This window comes from Pteropus alecto, unplaced genomic scaffold (assembly GCF_000325575.1).
Source record: "Pteropus alecto unplaced genomic scaffold, ASM32557v1 scaffold86, whole genome shotgun sequence".
NCBI classification, from domain to species: domain Eukaryota; kingdom Metazoa; phylum Chordata; class Mammalia; order Chiroptera; family Pteropodidae; genus Pteropus; species Pteropus alecto.
In genome coordinates, this window is record NW_006442109.1 from 26,666,114 (window position 1) to 26,685,805 (window position 19,692).

At 34.0% G+C, this 19,692-nt stretch overlaps 1 protein-coding gene across 3 annotated transcripts in view; it reads left to right on the forward strand.

Annotated features, from left to right (window-relative positions):
• Window positions 1–19,692, forward strand: part of TTBK2 (tau tubulin kinase 2) — a 117,750-nt gene that overhangs the window by 27,270 nt on the left and 70,788 nt on the right. For 2 of the 3 annotated variants that reach the window (XM_006920449.3, XM_025038824.1), the window contains exon 3: window positions 4,207–4,354. In XM_006920449.3, coding sequence (XP_006920511.1) covers window positions 4,207–4,354 — 148 coding nt within the window. Of the gene's footprint in view, window positions 1–4,206; window positions 4,355–12,012; window positions 12,125–19,692 lie in introns of those variants that run through there. The other variant, XM_015596002.2, reaches the window with a different exon arrangement.

Below are 19,692 nucleotides of genomic sequence, written 5' to 3' on the forward strand. Positions count from 1 at the left end.
TCATCAGGAAATAATACATATATTGCTTTCTAAAGCAGCTATTTTCAGTTTTTTCCTTAATATGATTGTTTGGTTTATACTTAATTCTTTTTCTTGCTTCATGTAGTAGTAAATTTTCTTAACCTCTGATAGCTAGTAAGGTAAATAAAAGTGTACTTAGGAAAAGAACAAATAAAAAAGTATAGTACAATGAACTGCTCTTTTTTATTTTTTAATTTTTTATTAAGGAAAATTGTAAGTGTAAATAAAGATAACGATACTGATATAATGAATCTTGATGTACTCGTGCCCCATCTTAAACATTTCTCAAGTTATGATCGATCTTGTTTTATCTCTTTAACTTCTCTCCCAAAATATTTTTAAGCAAATCTTTTCCCTTAGCATTTTTTCTGTATGTACTTCAGTATCTCTAAAAGATAAAGACTTCATTTAAAAATATAATCATAATGTCATTATCACACTTAAAAAAGTAATTATTTCTTAATATCATTAAGTATGCTTCTAGCTTTCACATTTCCTTGATTGTCTTGTAAATTATTTTTAATAGTTTGAATCAAATCCATATCAAGTCTGTGTATTGTAATTGGTTGACACAACTTAAGTTCCTTTCTTAATTTCTAGGTACTTTTTATCTATCTCTTTTTTCCTTACAATTTATTTGCTGGGGACACTAGATCATTTGCATGTAGAATTTCCCATGGTTTGGATTTTTCTGATTGCTTCCATGTGGTGTTAACATGTTTCTCTGTCATGTATTTTATGTAAATTGTTATATATTTGTGCGTGTGTATATATATATATAGAGAGAGAGAGAGAGGGGGGGGAGGGAGAGAGAGAGAGAGAGAGAGAGAGAGAGAGAGAGAGAGAGAGAGTCAGTCTTGATTACATCTGAGTTCAGCTCTAATCTGAGGTGGAGGCACCTTTTTTCTAAAGGGTATTGTGAACTTTCAGTTGGAGACACATAATGTCTTATTGCCCATCATTTTTGTGGTGTTGTACTATGGATCATCATTGTTTAGGTCTATTAATTCATTAGGGATTGCAGATTGGTGATGTTCTAGCATTCTTTCATTTATTAGTTGAAGTACATCTGTAAAGAAAACTTTCTCATCATCAACTATTAGATTACCCCGAGATGTAATTTGATTAATACTCGATTCTTTTTCTTAATTTACCAGTTTTCAAAATAATAATTTCTTCCCTAGCATTGTCCAAAAGTGACCAGTGAGATTTAAAAAATATATAATTAAGAATTCATGGATTTAAACACACTCTCTTATACTACTTATCCTTATTGATGCTCAAATTGTCTCATTTAACTAAGGTGACACCCTTCAAGTTGCCTGCTGACTTCTTTTAACAGATCCTAATAGTCCTTTGATGGCTTCCTTTCCCTAGACTTGGAATTGGCCATCTCTCCTCCTCTTAAAGTAGCTATTTTCTTTTTGGATATATTTAAATATATTTTATTGCTACCTAGTCTTTTGTTATCCAAAGTTTTTTTCCATTTAACAAGTTTAGCAAAGGTATTTTATGGTTTCCTTATTTTATCAGAATATTGTAAAAAGAAAATTATTTATTTAGAAATAAAAGTTTTGTTTCTGTGGTACAGTATTTTACTGATTAGGCAAATCAATAGACTTTGAAATTTTACTTGAGTAAATATAAGGAAAGGACCATGCCATTATCATGGACTGGTGTGGGGAGATTCCAACAATTGATAATCTTTTAGGTAAGTCAGGAATGGGTGTTGCTTTGGTGAGAGCTTTGTATTAAGTGCTGCGATAAAGGTTGGCTGTTCTCCAGTACACATCAGGAAGTGGCAAATGAAGCTATGTCTGGCTTAGTTGCTCTGTCCTGATAATTAGAGCTAATTTATATGTGGAACATGTTCCCCAAATTTGGAAGGCATGGTGACATTTTTAGTGAGAAATCACTAGCTCATTGTTAAGAATGGTTATCTACTGTTATGTAATAAACTACATCAAAACTTAGAGGCTTAAAACACTCATTTATTTTGCTCACAATTTTGTGAATTAGGAATTTGGAAAGAGTTTGCCTGGGTGGTTTGTCTCTTAGCCATATGGCACTAGCAGGCTTGGTTGGGTTGGAAGATTCATTTCCACATGGCTTGTTGGTGCCTTGGAGATACTTAATTCCCTCACCCTCCAACTTAGTGGTTCATTTTCTAGGACTTCATCAAGGATTTTGGTTTCTCAGGATGCCATGGTGGCTGGCTGTTGAGAGACAGGACACAGAAGCTACAAGGCTGGTTAAAGGCTATTATCTCAACTCGTACAATGTTACTTTGGCATATTCTGTTGGTTAAAGCAGTCACAAGATCCACACAGATTTAAGGGGGTGGGGAAATGAACTCTACCTCTTGATGGGGAGTGGCAAAGTCACACTGAAGAGAAGCAAAAAGGGTGAGTGGTATTGTTAGGGCCATCTTTAGAAAACACAGCTACCACAGACCTTTCCTTGATTCTTTAATCACCCCCATTACACTAAACTGCCTCTGTCTCTTTACCTCATAAGCATTGATGTCTTAGGGCTTTGTCAATCTCAATAAAAAATTAATCCTCTACTGTTGTTCAAATGACATTATAGGAATAGACCAAGGAACAAAATCACTTACTTCAGCCTGGACATCATTTAGTAAGGTCTTTTGTGAGGTAAAGCATGAAGCCACCTCTTATCACAGTCCACAATTAGAAAGATGTCCTTATGGTACCAGTTATGAGTTTTTTAAGTTACACTAGGATTTGTTTAATGAACAAAATATAAAGAATTGTAAGTACCAATCAGGGCTCAACAAAGAGTAATTTATTTAACTGAAATTAAGTTCTGGAACTTTTTTTTAATTCCAAGATCATACAGGAGTTCCTCATGGTATTTCTTCTCATCACCAAACTAGAATGAGGAAGGATTATGGCTTGTATATACAAAGCAATGAATAGTTGCTTAGTAGTAGTTATATAGTTAACACTTTGCCAAATGTTATGGAGGAAACAAAAAATAGATGGAGTGTGCCTATCTTTGAAGAAGCTTAGTTTTACTGAAGGGGGCTAGGACATTGACAACTGAAAGTTAAACAACATAAGAGTTAAAAAGCAGGATATTGTATTTACTCAAGGGCTATCTGAGGTATTTAGCCTAGTAAAATGATTAATTAAATGATGAAGCAAATAATTCCCATAGAAATTCATAAGATAAAGAAATCATCCTATGGTAATCTGTATTGACCCAGTGGAAAAAGAAGTAGGACTTGAAGTAAGGCCTCTGGGGTGGTTAGGATTTAGGACTCTGTACAATGATGACTACCTACATTATATCACATCCTAGATGTTTGATAATGTGGTAAGGTGAAGACCTAGTTTCAAGAAATAGAAGAAAGCTAATTGCATGTTGTATCTGGCTTGAAGTATATTATCCATCCTCCTCCTCTTCCAGTTTCTCACAGTTCTACAGGTCCAGTTGTCACTAGCTTTTCAGAACTTGTTTATAATACTGAGACAGAGATCCTGATATTTTCCCAGTTAACAACATTTTATCAGAAAGAATGTTAAGTGTTTGATCAAAGTGTTTAATTTGATTAGAGTTCACTCTTATTTGAGCATATTGATATGTGATGAACTCTGGGATAGTTTAGAACAGGAGAGCTATCCACCTGCTTTTTGGAGCTTGGTTGGTGCCTCTAAGAGGAGAGTAAATGGTGCAGGGAGGGCTGGGCTCTGGCTGCCCTACTCCCATCTCCAATCTCCCCACATACACATCTCAACCAGTTTCCAGATAAGATTTCATGGCAAAAAGATTTCATGGTTTAAAAAGTCTTCAAATGATCGCCTTAGAATTAAAACAGTAAATCTGGTTGTTAAGGGGTGTTTGTGAGAAGTGAAGCTTTCAGATACTGTGTTTTTTGTGACAGTTCTGAAACTGACTATAGACCACATTTTAAAATCATTCGCGGCTGAAAAAACTTTATTACTTTTTGTGGACAAACCTGTTGGAAAAGGTTCTGATGTTACTTCTAGCCATTTGTTTTCTTCTTGGCATGTTCATGGTTAATGTAATAATATTGAGCTCTTTTATCATAAAATAACAATAGTAAAATTATATATTATATATTGAATATCAGAGATTAATTGGTTTTCAGTTAGAAACTTCTAGTAATTTTGTGTGTGTATGTTCTTATTTCCTATGCAGTTGAGGAAGATTGGGGGTGGGGGCTTTGGAGAAATTTACGATGCCTTGGACATGCTTACCAGGGAAAATGTTGCCCTGAAGGTGGAATCAGCTCAACAACCAAAGCAAGTTCTCAAAATGGAGGTTGCTGTATTGAAAAAACTACAAGGTAAGCTGCTTTGTATGATATACCAAACAATTTATAATTTATTGTCATCTTTCTGAACCTCAATTACATTCTCTATTAATTGAATATTCTGGTGTCAGATTGGTATTAATATGCTGAGCATTTTTCTCTTGGAAATTTTCTCATTAGCTATTAGTAGTAGAAATATTGATTGCTTAGAATAATTGGACTTGAGAATTCCCTTTCATGGCGAATAAGGATGAGAGAGAGTGAATTATCTAAAGAATTTTTTTTTTTTTTTAAATAACCAAACATAAATTCCTCCGAGTTGTTTCTACTCACGACTTTGGATGTTAAACATGCTTTAATCACATGAAGGAAGCTGCCTTCAAATCACACTTCAGGTGGAATAAAAATAATAGTTTGTTATGTGTTGATTTCATTAACTTCAGTTTCATAGAACTCTTTCTGGCGCTGTCCTTATTTTTCAGGTCCTTTTTACTACTTGGGTTCTTATTTTTACTATAATGATAAATAATTTTTTTCTGGCACTGATTCAGTGATGTAAAACCCTGAATACGTTGCTAGCTGGTATTCATTCATCTTTGCATTTTCAGTTTAATGACATAGTATATTACCGATACTTAAATGTTTTGTCTGAATCAAAATTAAATAGGGGTGATTAGTACATTAAGTCATCTTATTAAGCTCTAGACGGTTAGATATTGTTATGGAACATTAATGAGTATCTAAAGGAATTTAGTACCAACATAGAGCAAAGAAAGTTGCTATAATTGGTGAAAATAACTATAGTTGATAGAAATAGCAAGGACAAAATACTGTGTAGCCTCAAATTCATGGCTGAATAGTCTCTAGAGTGAATGTGTTCTCTTTTTCAATGCTTGATGTTTCAGATTCTAGTAAATTGTTTATTAAGTTAATGAAATGTTTATTATGTATTCCTGCAATGTCTGTTCTTTTAATTTTGCCCTTTGCCTTAAGCTTGTCTATCAGTTGGCTCATTTGAGTAGAGGATGATGCTAAAACAATTATAACTCTGTTTAATAGTTTTCTTTTTAGCCCAAACCAAGCTCTCCTGAAACCTAGGAAATCACGAAGATAGTGGATATGTACCCATTGTCACTACTAGAAAAAAATGGATAATTGGAGAAAGAAGAATAGGGGAAAAGATGGCACTCTCTTTTTCTCACCTTTTCTCCTTTCTCCTTATTTCTTTTGAGCTGTTCTCAGCTCAGTGACATAGAGACCAAACAGGTGCAGCTGGAGCTACCTCTTCCTGAGGTCACAGATCCCAGGAGATCTGTTTTACTCTCAGCCAAACCCATGAAGGGTATGTAAGCAACAACTTGGCCTGGACAACTTCACCTGTCTTTCTCTTACTTGGCCCTGAGGAGATGTTTCCAGGTGAGGGCAGGATACAGCTCTGTCGCCCTTTTAGTAGGTTCTCTTGCCTATTTTAACCAGGGTTTACCCAGGAATCTGTGTGATAAAGCTTGAAGATCAGTTTAGTACTTTTTAATGGGTGAATTGGAGACCCTTGGATGCTAGGTCTCTTCTTTCTTTCTATTTTACCTTTCATACAGTTACCTAAAATGTTTTTCCTATTTGCTTATAGCCACATGACATTCTGTTTCTCAGACCTTCACTTTCCAAAAATTAATAGGTTTTTATCTTCTGGTCTGTAATTCAGTTAGGCAGCCCTTGACTTTCTTTTCTTGGCTTCCTAACTAACTTATGCTTTCTGTATACTTATGCCTCACAACTTCATTTTGTTGAGGGTGCTTTGGAATCTAGACTCTTTTGAGAACATTTTTTGGGGCTGAACTGCTTTTGTCTTCCTGTTGGCATAATGACTTCTTACTTCTCAATTTTCTCTTAGTTTTTCCTGTATTTAACAACTCTAGATTTCCTTAGCTCATACATAACACTCATTACCAGTGTGTTCCTTTCTTATTGGTCTTAAAGTATGAAGGCCTTAACACTTTACCCCATCTTTTCTTCTGACTTACCTTCCCGAGGTTATTACATCAGAATACTATTTTTTCAAAGCTCTCCGAACTATTCTAAATGTATCCTACAATTTGCTGTTGAATCAAGCTAGACCCCTAGGTTGTACTTGGTTTATACAAATGTGTTTGAATATTTTAATGACTTGTAAAACTAAACTGTATAGGCCTATTAGATAGTACTTCTACACTGAGTTATTATTCTCTAAAGTATTCCTAGTAAAGAGAACCATAAAACTTATTAAGCTTTAACTTTTATTAATATCATTTTTCAGAGCTACATCTCTATATAACCATTTATTTGTGTTTCTTCCTTTTCTCCATTTGCGACTATGCTGTCTTCGAACCTTTGTTTTTTATTTGCTTTGAAACTTTGTGCAAAGGGAATAATTGCCTCCCTAGTCCGTTAGATTAGTTATTCTCTCTTCTCTCCAATCTTAAATAAATATTTTATGATTTCCTCACTTCTCTATTTTTATGATTTCTTGAGCTGTATCTTACCATACCACTTTAAAAAAATAAATAAATACAGTTTTATGTGCAGTGCTGTGACAAGAAGGAAGAACCTTTGTCCTGTGATTTCAAATTGTTCACTAGTAATTCTGCAATATCTCAGGAACCTACCATCAATATATTTTTTTAAAAGTTAGATTTCCATTCCCATCTTAAAATTTGCTACGTATCTAGAATCCGGCAAATTTTAAATTTGCTTTTTCCCCTAATTTTTTGTTATGAAAGATTTCAAATATACAAAAAATGGAGCATTATATAATGAACATTCATGTATTCAATATTTAGTTTCAGTAACTAGCAGCATTGGTCCAATCTGGTTGCATCTGCATCCTACTCCTTTAACACTTTGCCCCACCTTGCTGGAGTATGTGAAAAGAAATTTTAGACATCATTTTGTCTTCAGTATTTATGTAATAGATGAGGGATTTTTTTTTTTAATGAAAATATTTTTTATTTTATAGAGTGATAAATTACCAGACAATCAGGGCATGTATGGGGTTGAAGTGTATGTGGTGGGTGGGAGGTTTGGAGATATGTTAAAATTTAACAGACATTACTTTGCCTATGAGAACTTTGTTGATGATTGATGATTTTGTGAATCCATTAAATTGTATCTGTTGGAACATAGAAAGTCTTAGCCTCTTGTCCTCACACACAGGAAAAAAAAAAGAATGGTATGAGAACATATTAGAAGTAGTTTTTATTAAACTTTAGGAAAATTTAGGGGGTCTGTATTATTGAAAAGGTGAAGAAATAATGAATTGTGGAAACTCCTCAGCTGACCAGTTTTAAGAATGGATTAAAGAACCTCATTGGAGAGAAAGCCCATGTTCCAGTTTTTATTCAGCTTTACTTTTTAGAACTGTTTAAGGTTTACAGAAAAATTGAGCGGAAAATAGATTTTTCATATTCCTTTCACCTCAATCTTCCCTATCATTAATGTCTTGTATTAATGTGGTACATTTGTTACAATTGGTGAACCAATATTAATACATTGTTATTAACTAAAGTTCATAATTTACATTAAGGAACTTTTTTTTTTTTTTAAGTAACATAAACACAACAGTCTTAAGCACCTGACAAAATGATTTCTGAATACAATCTAAAATCTAGCGGTGTTTAATTTTTCTCAAAGTCTCAAAAATTTCCTTTTACAGTTGACTTGTTCTAATCAAGATACACAGCAGGCACATTACGTTTGGTTGACATATCTCTTAAGTCTCTCTTAACCTGTAAGAGTTCTCCCACCCTTTTTTTTTTCTTTTTTGGAGATGTAGGGTGCCATTTAATTAAAGAAACTGTTGAAGTTCTTAGTGTGATAGACTAGTCCAAATTTTGGATTTGGCTGATCATATCCTCGTGGTGTCTTTTAACATGTTTTTCTGTTCTCCATGTTTCCTGTGAAATGGTAGTTAGATCTAGAGACTTGATGAGATTCATGTTGTTTGTTGGCAAGAGTACATTGACCACATCCATTGTTTCCATAGGGATTACAAATTTTTTTTCCTTCTTTCCAAATTTCTGAACTGAAATTATTCTATAAAATAGAACTTTATTTACAGCTGTCTGTTCTTCCTGAAATATATGTTACTGTGGGAAGGACGGGATAAAGACTTGATTTTTCTTCCCTTTTATTAACCATATTTTAGAGTAATAAGTTGTGCCCTTATGTGACCAGTGAGTTGTTTTTTTGTTTAGAGTATCACCGTGAGCTCATGGATTTTTATATATGTAATATCAACCCATTGCAGTCATTCTTTTGATGCTCAAATTTTCACATCTTTGATTATTGGAAGCCCCTTCAAATTGGCTGCTTTGTCCTTCTGAAATACGACCCACGTGTTCTTTGTTGTTATTCTTGCTTTCTGGCATAGCATGTTTCAAGCTTTCCTTGAACTTTCCCTGCACTGTTGTTGGAATCAGGAACCTATTCCTCCATGAAGTCCTGTTTCCTTGTATTGAAAAACAATTGGGACCACATACGGGCACTACTAGGGTTGTTACTGGGCCAACACATTTTTTTCAATAGGTTTTAGTAAGTAAGTTCTAGATTTTGCCTGGTTTATTCTTCTATGGACTTTCCAATTTGCATTTTGTTTATTTTACTTTAAAAATATATTTGTGTTCTCTTTTAAATCGTAAGCCTCTTAAAGGGCAGGAATTACATATAATTTAATTTAACATATGCTCAGTGGCAAAATGATAAAGTATATTTTTATTTGGTGATAGCATGTATTTGTAAGTGGAAATGTGGGAGAATAGGATAACATAACTTCTATTTCTGACTGTTATATTTTTCATAAAGTTCATTGTTTTAGTTTTTTGATAAGAAAAAGACATATCGAGGTTCTGGAATAATTTGTTAAAGAGTACCATAAATACTAGTTGATAAAGTCATCTTTGTATGACTAGGGCTTAGATTCTCAAAACTATATTATGTAGAGATTCAGTTCTTTACCGTTATAAAAGACAGTCATTCGGATCTTCCAGAAAATGATTTCTATATGGTTTTAGAAGCCTTTTAGCTTCTTTGCGTATAGGTGAGTCTAATGTTTTGGGAATTCAGAATATTGTAAAATTAATATAATTTATACTTAGTGTACCTTTTCATTAAAGGAAATCTTCTCAGGATCTTTATAGTTTATATTTTTACTTGCTTCTAATTGGTTTATAAGCATATACCAAAGCATAAAAATAGGTTTTCTTTAAAAATATTCTGTAGATTGGATTTCTCACTAATTCTTATGTGTGTTCCTTCTATAATGTGTTCAATCTAATGAAACTTGTGGTGTTTAAAAATCACTACCTAAATCATTGAGTGACTAGAAGGTTGTCCTGTTTTTCTGTCCCATTTTAACGGTTCACTTCATTATGGGCTTTAAAAATTTTTTTTTAACCTTTAAATATTGGTCCTAGATTTCATTTTTGCCTTGGAGACTACAGAGCACAAGCTCTGAGAGTTGGGAAGAAGGGTTACTATTACAGTAGAGCAACTATACCTTCTGCCTTCTTCTCTTGAAGTCTCCAGCTACTTCTGCGAAGTAGGACTACTCCCTTTCCCCAGTCATAATAATGTAAGAAATATGTAATTTCTTTCCCATATAGACTTTATGAAAGTTACTTCAGAGTTACTTGCCCTCGTTAAGGTTCATGTGTTTCATCAAAGGGTGTTATAAGATCTCTGATAACTCTTTTTATGGGAGAGCATAAACTCCGGGACATAAAAAGTTAGGGATAAACTCTTACCCGTCATCATATCCTTTAACTTATCACTTGCCCTTTTGTTTCAACCTATGCATTCTTTCCCCCTACATAATTTTACTTGCCCTGGTTAAGGTTCATCTCTTTCATTAAAGGGTATTAGGAGATCTCTGAGAACTTTATCTGTTCAAGTATGTTCATTTTAACATTTACCTGCTTGGAAGATTTAATATCTGCTAGCTTGGGGATTTGTTTATTCATTACCCTGTTTGGGTTTAGAAAATGACACATAGGAAATAGAATAGGTCTAGATTATTATAAAAGGAGCAGAGATCCATTTCTTTGAAATAGAATATAATGTGTATGTGTATGTCTTTGTATATACATACATACTTATATTTATATGTGCTTTATATGTACAAGTCTGGGAATTGGGAATGGTTATGTTTGGGTATTGGAATTAGAGAAATCAGGATAGGAGAGGATCTTTTACTTTTTCCCTTTATACCCGTCAGTGCTTAAGAAATTGAAAAGAATAATGCAAAAATATCTTTTATGGTAAAAATGTAATGTAATCATCATAACTCAAAATTCATTCTTATTGTCTCTTTAAATTTCTGAATGCTTGAAAATTCATGGTAAATTAGTGCAATGTAGTGTGGTATAATTTAATTAAAAAGTTGTTTTGAGTTGTGAACTTACTTTATAAATGCTTGGTAATATCTTATTTGTGGGGAGATTTTAAGCAGTGTTTAAGTGCTTACTGTATACTAGAAACAGTGCTACTTAAATGCTGAGTTTGTCTTGTTTTAATATCTTATATCTACCTTTTATCTAACTTATGCATAAGACTTCCCTCCATTTTGTTTACAACCTTTTTTTAAGAGTGTAAATATTCACAGCAAAAAATTTAAAAATCAAGCAAGAATAAAGTAAAAAATAAAAGTTTTCTTTCTTTTAGCCCTTCACTCTCTTTCTCCAAAGTTAATCACCGTTACTGGTTTCTTGTGTTTTTTCCCCTAGAAACATTTGTACATATTATAATCTATCCACACATATATGTGTATATATCATATACATAATCACATATAAAATCATATGATTATATATGTGGGTATATAATCATATCATTATATACAACATTTATAATGATATGATTGTGTGTGTGTGTGTGTGTGTGTATAAAATCTCTCTCCCTCCCTTACCCACATCCCCAACAACACGTGGAATCATACTGTATATATACTGTTCTACAACTTGGTATAACCCCATAGATTCAGATAGTAAGACTCATTTTCTGTGTACCATTATGTTCTGTAGCCGGAGTGTTCCTTCAAATATATCCATTGGATCATGTCACTCCTCCACTTTTGCTAAAACACTTCAGGGCCTTTCTTTTCTCAGGTAAAGTCCTTGCATATTAACATTGCACACAAGACCTTGGATTGACTCCTTTCTGCTTTTCTAGCCTCTTTTCTTGAAATTGTTGGGCTTACACTGGAATATTGGTCATCCTGAGCTTTTTCAGTTTCTTAAACAGTTTATGGCCTCTTATCTGCAGTTTGCTTCCTCTGTCTCATACTCTGGATAATTCCTATTTTTATTTTCTTTTTAAAAAAACTTGTAACAGCCCTCATATTTATAAAAATCCATGGATAAAATAATATTTAAATAAATAGGGCAAGTACAATTAAGAACTTCCCTTTTTTCCTAAGCATGTAATATCCAAAAGTATATATGCTTAAAAAAATGTGATCCTATTAACTTGCCTCTTCCCTTTTCCTCAGTAAGGTTATTACAGGATTTATTTGTTTTCAATTTTTAATTTAGCATCAAAGTTATACAAATAGTTTAAATAATCAGTTCTACAAAGTTCGTTATGAAAAAGAGTAGTCCAGGTTCTGGTTCCAGATAAGATGGAGTAAGCACACTTCACCCTGTCTCTCCCACTGAATACAGCTGTAAAACCTGGACAGAATGCTTGGAGTGGCTATTTGAGGACTCTGAAAAATAAATAGTAGGAGGCACATTGGGGAAGAAGACCAGAATTCAAAGTACCACCAAACCGGCGGTGAGTTTACCATTTTTTTCTTCCAGTACGCCCCAGCCTGAACCTAATGTATCCTGAAACTTGGAAGTGCGCATTATTAACGCGGACAGAAAAAGCACCAGGAGAAGTCCTCTAGTTCTAACTCAAGGAGTGGGAAAGGGGTCTTGTAATGCTCAGACAAAATGTGGCAATCCTACATCCTTTCTTTTTTCTTCTTTTTTTCCTTTTCTTCATTCTCTTGCACCCCAGGCCTCAAGCAGTGCTTAGCAGTGGCTGCCGTGGCCTCAATGGGGGTAGGCAGGAACCTGAATCTCACAGGGAGGGAAACTTTCCTCTCAAATTGGAGGAGCTATGGTCTCAAGAGTGTGGAGAAAATCCCATTTCTTTTCTTCTCCTTCTGCTCTTCTGTTGCTTGACTTTGACTTCTGGCACAGCCTTGGGAAGTACACAGCAAAATGGGGTTAATGAAGCCTCAGCTTTCTCCTGGAAGGCTGGTGAAGGGGAGTCCCAGGGAACCAGAAGATTGCAGGAGAATGAGGATCTTGGGAAACTGACCACTTAAAGTTGCTTAAAGATTGCTGAGCTGACTTCTAAGCTGGGTACACATGAGCTTATTCTAAACAGCATGCATAAATGTTGAGGACTGAATCGTGGTATAGATCACCAAACTGGACACTACGTGGGACAATTGTAAAGCATATAACTGAATTGAAATTGGAAACACAACCCACAGAAGACAGGTCAGAACTTGAAGTGCAAACCCACCTGAGTCAATTACTGGCTAAAAAAAAACCACCAACATTCTCAGTGGGACTTAAATAAAACCCATAGTCTCATAACAATATTCAAAAAAGTCCAGAATACAATCTAGAATTACTTTGCTTAAAAAGAACCAGAAAAATCTGAACTCACATGGGAAAAGACAGAAAACAGATCCCAATGCCAGGATTACACAGATGTTAAAATTATCTCAAAAATTTTTAAAATCAACTATAATGACCATGTTCCAGGAATGAGTGGGAAGATACAAAGGCTCAGCAAGGAAATAGAAGATATAAAGAACTAAATGGAAACTTTAGAACTAAATACAGTAATGGAAATAAAAACTGACTGGATGGGCTCAGTATCAGAGTGGACACGACAGATTAGTCAGTGAACTTGAAAATAGATCAATAGAAATCAGTTTGAACAGGAAAAAAAAGGTTAAAAAAACAAACAGTCTTGGGGACCCACGAAACTATCATCATATCTAACATTGTGTCATCAAGAGACCCAGAATGAGAAGAGAATGAGTGTGGTGCAGCAAAAAATATTCAAAGAAATAATGGCATGTAGATTGGAAAGGAAATAAAACTGTTCCTATTTGTAGATGGCATGATTATCTGTGTAGGTAATCCCAAGGAATCCACAAAAAAAAATTCCTAGAATAAATGAGTTTAGCAAGTGATTCAAAATCAACCCACAAAAACCAATCATATTTCTATATACTAATGATAAACAATTAAAAAATTTTATGATAGCTCCCCCAAGATGAAATATTTAGATTTAAAGTTAATAAAATATGTATAGATAGATCTCTGTGCTGAAAACTATAAAACCCTGATTAAAAATAATCAAAGATGATTTAAGCAAGTGGGGAGACATGCAGTATTCATGAATTAGAAGATTCACCATAGTAAAGATGTTGAATCTCTCCATATAGTTTTTAGATTTAACACAATACCAATAAAAATTCCAACAGCACTGTTTGTGGTTATAGAGAAACTGAGTCTAAAATTTCCATAAAAAGGCCAAGGACCTAGAATAGCCAAAACAATTTTGAAAAAGAAAAATGTTGGAAAAATCAAACTACATGATTTTAAAACTCAGTACAAAGCTACCATAATCAAGACTGTGGTGTTGGCAAAGGGATAGACATATAGATCAATGAAATAGAATAGATTCCAGAAATAGACCCACACAAATATGGCCAATAATTTTTTACAAAATTTCAAAGTGGAAAAAAAGTCTTTTCAATAAGCGGTGTTGGAACAATCACACAGTCACATACAAAGATAATGAACCTCGACCTAAACCACACATACGAAAATGAACAAAAATGTACCACACATCTAAATGTGAAATATAAAGCTATATACCTTTTAGAAGAAAGCATAGGAGAAAATCTTTGTGACCTGGGTGTAGGCTGTTTTTCGCATGACACCAAAAGCATTACTCATAAAAGAAGAAATTGATGATTTGGACTTCATCAAATCAGAAACTTTGCTTGAGAAAGACACTATTCAGAGAACGAAAAGGCAGATGGTAGACTGGGAGAAAATACTTGCAAATCACATACCTGCAAAGGACTTATATTCAGACTATGTAAAGAACTCTGAAAACTCAACTAAAAGCAAACAATCCAATTAAAAGTTTCATAGGCTTTGGCAAAGAGAATACAGAATGGCAGATCAGCTCATGAAAAAATGTTTAACATAACTAGCCATTAGGGGAATGCAAATTAAAACCATGATGACTTATCACTGTATATCCATTAGAGTGGCAAATCAAAAACGGTTGACAATATCAAATATTGACAGTGATATGGAACAACTGGAACCTTCATACTTTGCTGACTGGGATGCAAAATGATACAGCTCCTCTAGAAGATAATTAAACATATACTTACCATATGTTAAATATGAATTTACTATGTAACCTAGCAATCCCACTCCTAGGCATTTATTTTAGAGAAATTAAAATTCATTTTAATATACAGCATGCACATGACTATATCAGCTTTATTCTTTATTCCAAAAAGTATGTCCTTCAGAGAGTGAGTAGATAAATCAACTGTCATACAGTGGAATACAATTCAGCAATAAAAAAGAACTACTGATAACATACAACAACTCTTAATTTCTTCTTCTTGGGGAAATCTTTCCATGAACCTCCTAGTGTGCGCTAGTCATGCCTAGTTATTCTCTGTGTTCACAACTGTCATACTTGGATCACTTCTCAATATCTTCCTGGGGATTCCCTTTGCTTTTCTATATTGTATGCCTTGTTGAATCCCTTTCTCTTTTTCATTTATTCTCATTTTAGGGAAACACTCCTCTACTAGCTTTCTTAGTAAAGAGTGCATGGGAAGTATATTTTTGAGACCTCTCTTGCATGTCTGAAAGTGTTTTTATCTTACTCTGATGTTTAAATGGAAAACAGGCTGGATATAGAATTCTGGATTGAAAATTTTACTTCAGAAATTAGTCTTCAAATTTACTGTTGCGATTGAGAAGTGTAATTCCATTATGAGTCTTGTTACCTAGGCAACTTTTCAGTTTTTCTTTTCCCCAAGTGTTTTGCAATTTTATGAATATCATGATATGGGCGTTTTTTTTTGTGTGTGAGTTTTCTTTTTTTTAATCTAGTTTTGTTTCTTCAAACTGACAATCCAAAGGTTTTTCTCATAAAATGTTCTTGAATTATTTTGTTGGTGATCTCCACCCCTCTATTTTCTCTGTCTTCTCTTCTGGAACCTGTAATGCAGATATTGGGCCTCTTGGAGTGGTCCCCTAATTCTTTATCTTTACATGTATTTTTACATGTATTCATTCGTTCATACATTTTTTGTAATAGATAAGTACATTTTAAAAATAGATAGGGTGATGAAATTGTACTCTTTTTTCCCCTCTTTCATTCTAACCACAAAAGCCTGGTAGTTTTAAATTGGTCATTGTTTAGATGATAGAATTCCCTTTGTTGGTTTGAAAACTTCCTTCTGCCTTTGGCTCCTGGTGAGCTACTTAGAACCTAAGAGATTGTTAGATGGGCAGTGTCATGAAAACTGATAGGAGCCTTTGCATGTTAGATTCCTTGACTGAATTATTTTTCCTGGGGACTTCGTTGAGAGGATACCTCTTCCTTCTTTTTGTATTCCTGTCAAGTTAACTTAGTCAAGCTCCAAGCTCTATGATGCATTCTGATCCAATTAATCTGTTGATTTCTCTGTAATGCTTATTCTTTTTTTTATAAGCTATCATTTGATCTCGTGTTGTCTGTATTAGTCTTGTAATAAGTTCAACAAGATTATAAATTCTTTGAGAACAGGATCTAGCTTTATATTTTTTATCTCCCATGGTGTAGATATTTCACAAGTTGTTATTATTAGAGTGGGTGTTTTGTTTGTTTTTGGTGAAGAGTGGGTAAATATGAGTAAATAATAGATGAGTAAGGAAGCTAAGACTAGTTTTGTAGTGTCCTTAGCAACATAGTAGTCCATCTTTGCAGAATCTCAGTGTTTGCTAATTTGTAAATGACCTGGAATTTGTTCTTTACATTCCAGAGTATCCCTTTAGTGGGTTTGGGATACTTTTTAACTCAGCTTTTAATTTTATTACTAAATGGCTTTTTGATTTAAAAAGAAAAATGATTAATGCCCCTTTCTGATTGTTTTACTTTCCTCTAGCAGCAAGTCATGTGAAATGACTTGCCTTTTGCACAATATTGTTACTCATTAATATTTAATGTTGGAGTTTAGACCACCATACCCCCACCTGCCATAGTTTTAAGCTCTTAAATTGAAAGCAAGAGTAGTAGATGATCATCCAAAATTATAAGAACAAAAAGATTCATTAGGTTATATGCATTTAGTTTAGAATACAGCATATTTACTTTTTTAAAAAAGACTTTGGACAGCTAGAGAAGAGTTTACCACTATTATCACTCTTGCCTTAGATGAACAGAAATCCTTTTTTATATCGTAGTTAACATCTCTGTTTGACTAGCAAGGTACTACCATGCCACAGTATCTATAGATATTATCTCTCTATCTAAATTGAGTCCACTTCTTATTGTCTTTTTTTAGGTGGAGATATCACTGATTATTTCTCTTTTGCGCAGAGCTTGATGACAGACCACAAGCATTCCCTATTGGGTAAAGTGGTTAAGAGCTAGAAGATTAAGAAAAAGCTTTAATGGTAGTATTTTGAGTGATTAGTAAAGATCTAGTTTGTATGTTCAGGATTCCTTTCGTCTTTTTGAGGATTTCTTAAACATAAAAGACACATAAGCAGAAAGTTAAAATTCATTTGTTAATATATTTCCATCCTATATTTTCTTATGGTCCTGTGACTCCTAGTGATCAGTGCTACCTTGTTGACTTTTCTTTTTTCTCAAATTCTATCTGTGCACCAGACTCTATTGCTCTTATTTGTCTCCAGGGAACTCTTATGTTAATTGTCCTGTTTATTTTTTCCCCTTTGGGACCTTGCTAGGTGACTAACTTGTTAATGTCTGAAAATCGAATCTTGAGTGTTAGTTGGTTGATATTACCTCCTATAGGGATATTTAGATATTAAGAGTTGTATTTAATTTGAGGAGATGAGGTCAAGGGAAATAATGTGGGCAAAAACAAAGTAGAACATTTGAGAGAGAAAATATAAAAAGAACTACACCTCATCAGACTATATAATTTATTCAGAAGAACTGAAGGAAATGAAGTTTGATAAGTAATGTAGAATGAATCTTGAATTCTAGGCTCACCATTTTAATCTTATATCTTTAGGAATTATTGTTTATGGTTTCTTGAGTAGACAAATGATGTGATAAAAACAATATTTTAGGGAGATTATCCTATGACTAATGTGTGGGTAGTAACATTATAAGTCATGTTTGGCCTGGTCCAGTAAAGTATTGTCAGATTTGACAGACTAGATGGAATCAGATGAGTTGGGTCAGTAGACAATAGGTGATAGTCCATTGGGGCAGTCAACATCGGGGGAATCCAGTAGGTTGTTTATAAAGGATAGATGAAACACATGACAAGGGAAGCTGGTGCTTGTCATTCTAAGGTTGACATTTGGGCTTATGGAGGTGGGAGAGGGACAGTACAGTGGAGGAGAAAATGGCCTTAGCCCTAGAAAGTCCAAGGTACTAGGTAGTTTACCAATCATTTTCATTCTCTCTTTCTTCCTTCTTTCCTTCTTAGGCATGAGTATATTTGAATCATTAGGCTAGGTGCTAGGGATATAAAGAAGGCATGGTCTTTGTCCTCAGGGGCTAATAATCAAGCCAGACTGACATAGAGAGAATGAGTAATGACATTGCAGAATGATAAGTTATAAGGAAAATGTATACAAAGACCATCAGAGAACTGAGAAGGGAACAAAAGGAAAACTAGGCAGAAACTCAGTTGTCAGAACCAAGGAGATAGATCAGGACAAGACTAGCAGCAAACATGGTTGCATTATGGCAGCCAGAGTTTTGTGCTGGACGAAGCTCCATAAATGTTTCCTAAGGGAGAGAATGAGGTGGGCTTGAGTCTCAAGGTGAGAGTTAAGTGGCACCAATTATATGGAGAAGAAGAATATAGTGACAGGGAACTAGTGAGGGCCTTAAAGTATTTGGAGAACATAGAGGCAAAGGATTCTAGTTAAATGCTTTATGAGTAGGGGGAAAGGGGAAGCGGGGAAGTGGATGAAATATAAAAGGGATCAAATATGTGGTGACAGAAAGAAATCTAACTATGGGTGGTGAACACATAATGCAATGTATATATATGCTTTGCTGTTGAATTGTACACCTCAAACAATGGATTTTGTTAACCAATGTCACCATAATAATTAAAATTAAAAAAAGAAAAGACAAATCCTAAGCTCCAATATAAAACAAAAATAAAATAAAAATAAATACTCTATGAGATAGTGATGTCCTAGCTGAAGTAGTCAGTCATAGGAGTGGACAGAGAGGGGATGGACAAAGGGTAAGAACTAATAATTTATAAAGAAGGGAAACCTAAATGATCACTTGACTGATAAAAAGATGCTGAACCTCATTAGTAATTAGAGAAATACAGATTATAGTAAGATACCAGTTCATTTAGATTGAGGGGGAAAATCTGACAGTATTAAGTGTTGATGAGCATAGAGAAATAGGAACTCCCTTGTGTCCCAAATAGAAGTAGTATAAATTGCTACAACCACTTTGAGAAGCAATTTGTACCTATAGTATAATGATGATGCTAGCAACCATTTATCATTTTTTCTGTGCCAGGCATTGTTTTAAAAAAATATTATTTGATTTAATTTTAACCTCAACTTTCCTCATTTTTATCGTTTAAGAAATTGAGCCTAAGAGAGGTTAATCTGTCCGTGGGCACAAAAGTGGTAAATAGAAGAGCTAGGATTTTAGCTTATATCTGTCGTGTTCTAAAACTAGTGCTCTTAATCACTAAGCTTTAATAGTAATGATAAGGAGCACATATTGAGCACTTCCTGTGTACCATGGCAGTATATTAATTATTAGATATATCTTAGCTGATTTCACATGTGCAATAACCCTTCGAAGTAAATACTATTGTTACTCCTTGTGTGGCTTATAGAGATTAAGTAACAAGCTAGCAAGTGAAAAAACTGATACTTAATTCAAGCAGTCTTGAGCACATGCACTTTCCTCCATACCAAACGGAAAGATCCAGAGGTAGGATAGGCTTTAGGTATATTTTAATCTGGATTCTGACTCTTTTGTTTCTTCCTACTTTTACTGAGATATAATTGACATATAACTTTATATTAGGTTAAGGTGTACAACGTAATGACTTGATATATCTATAT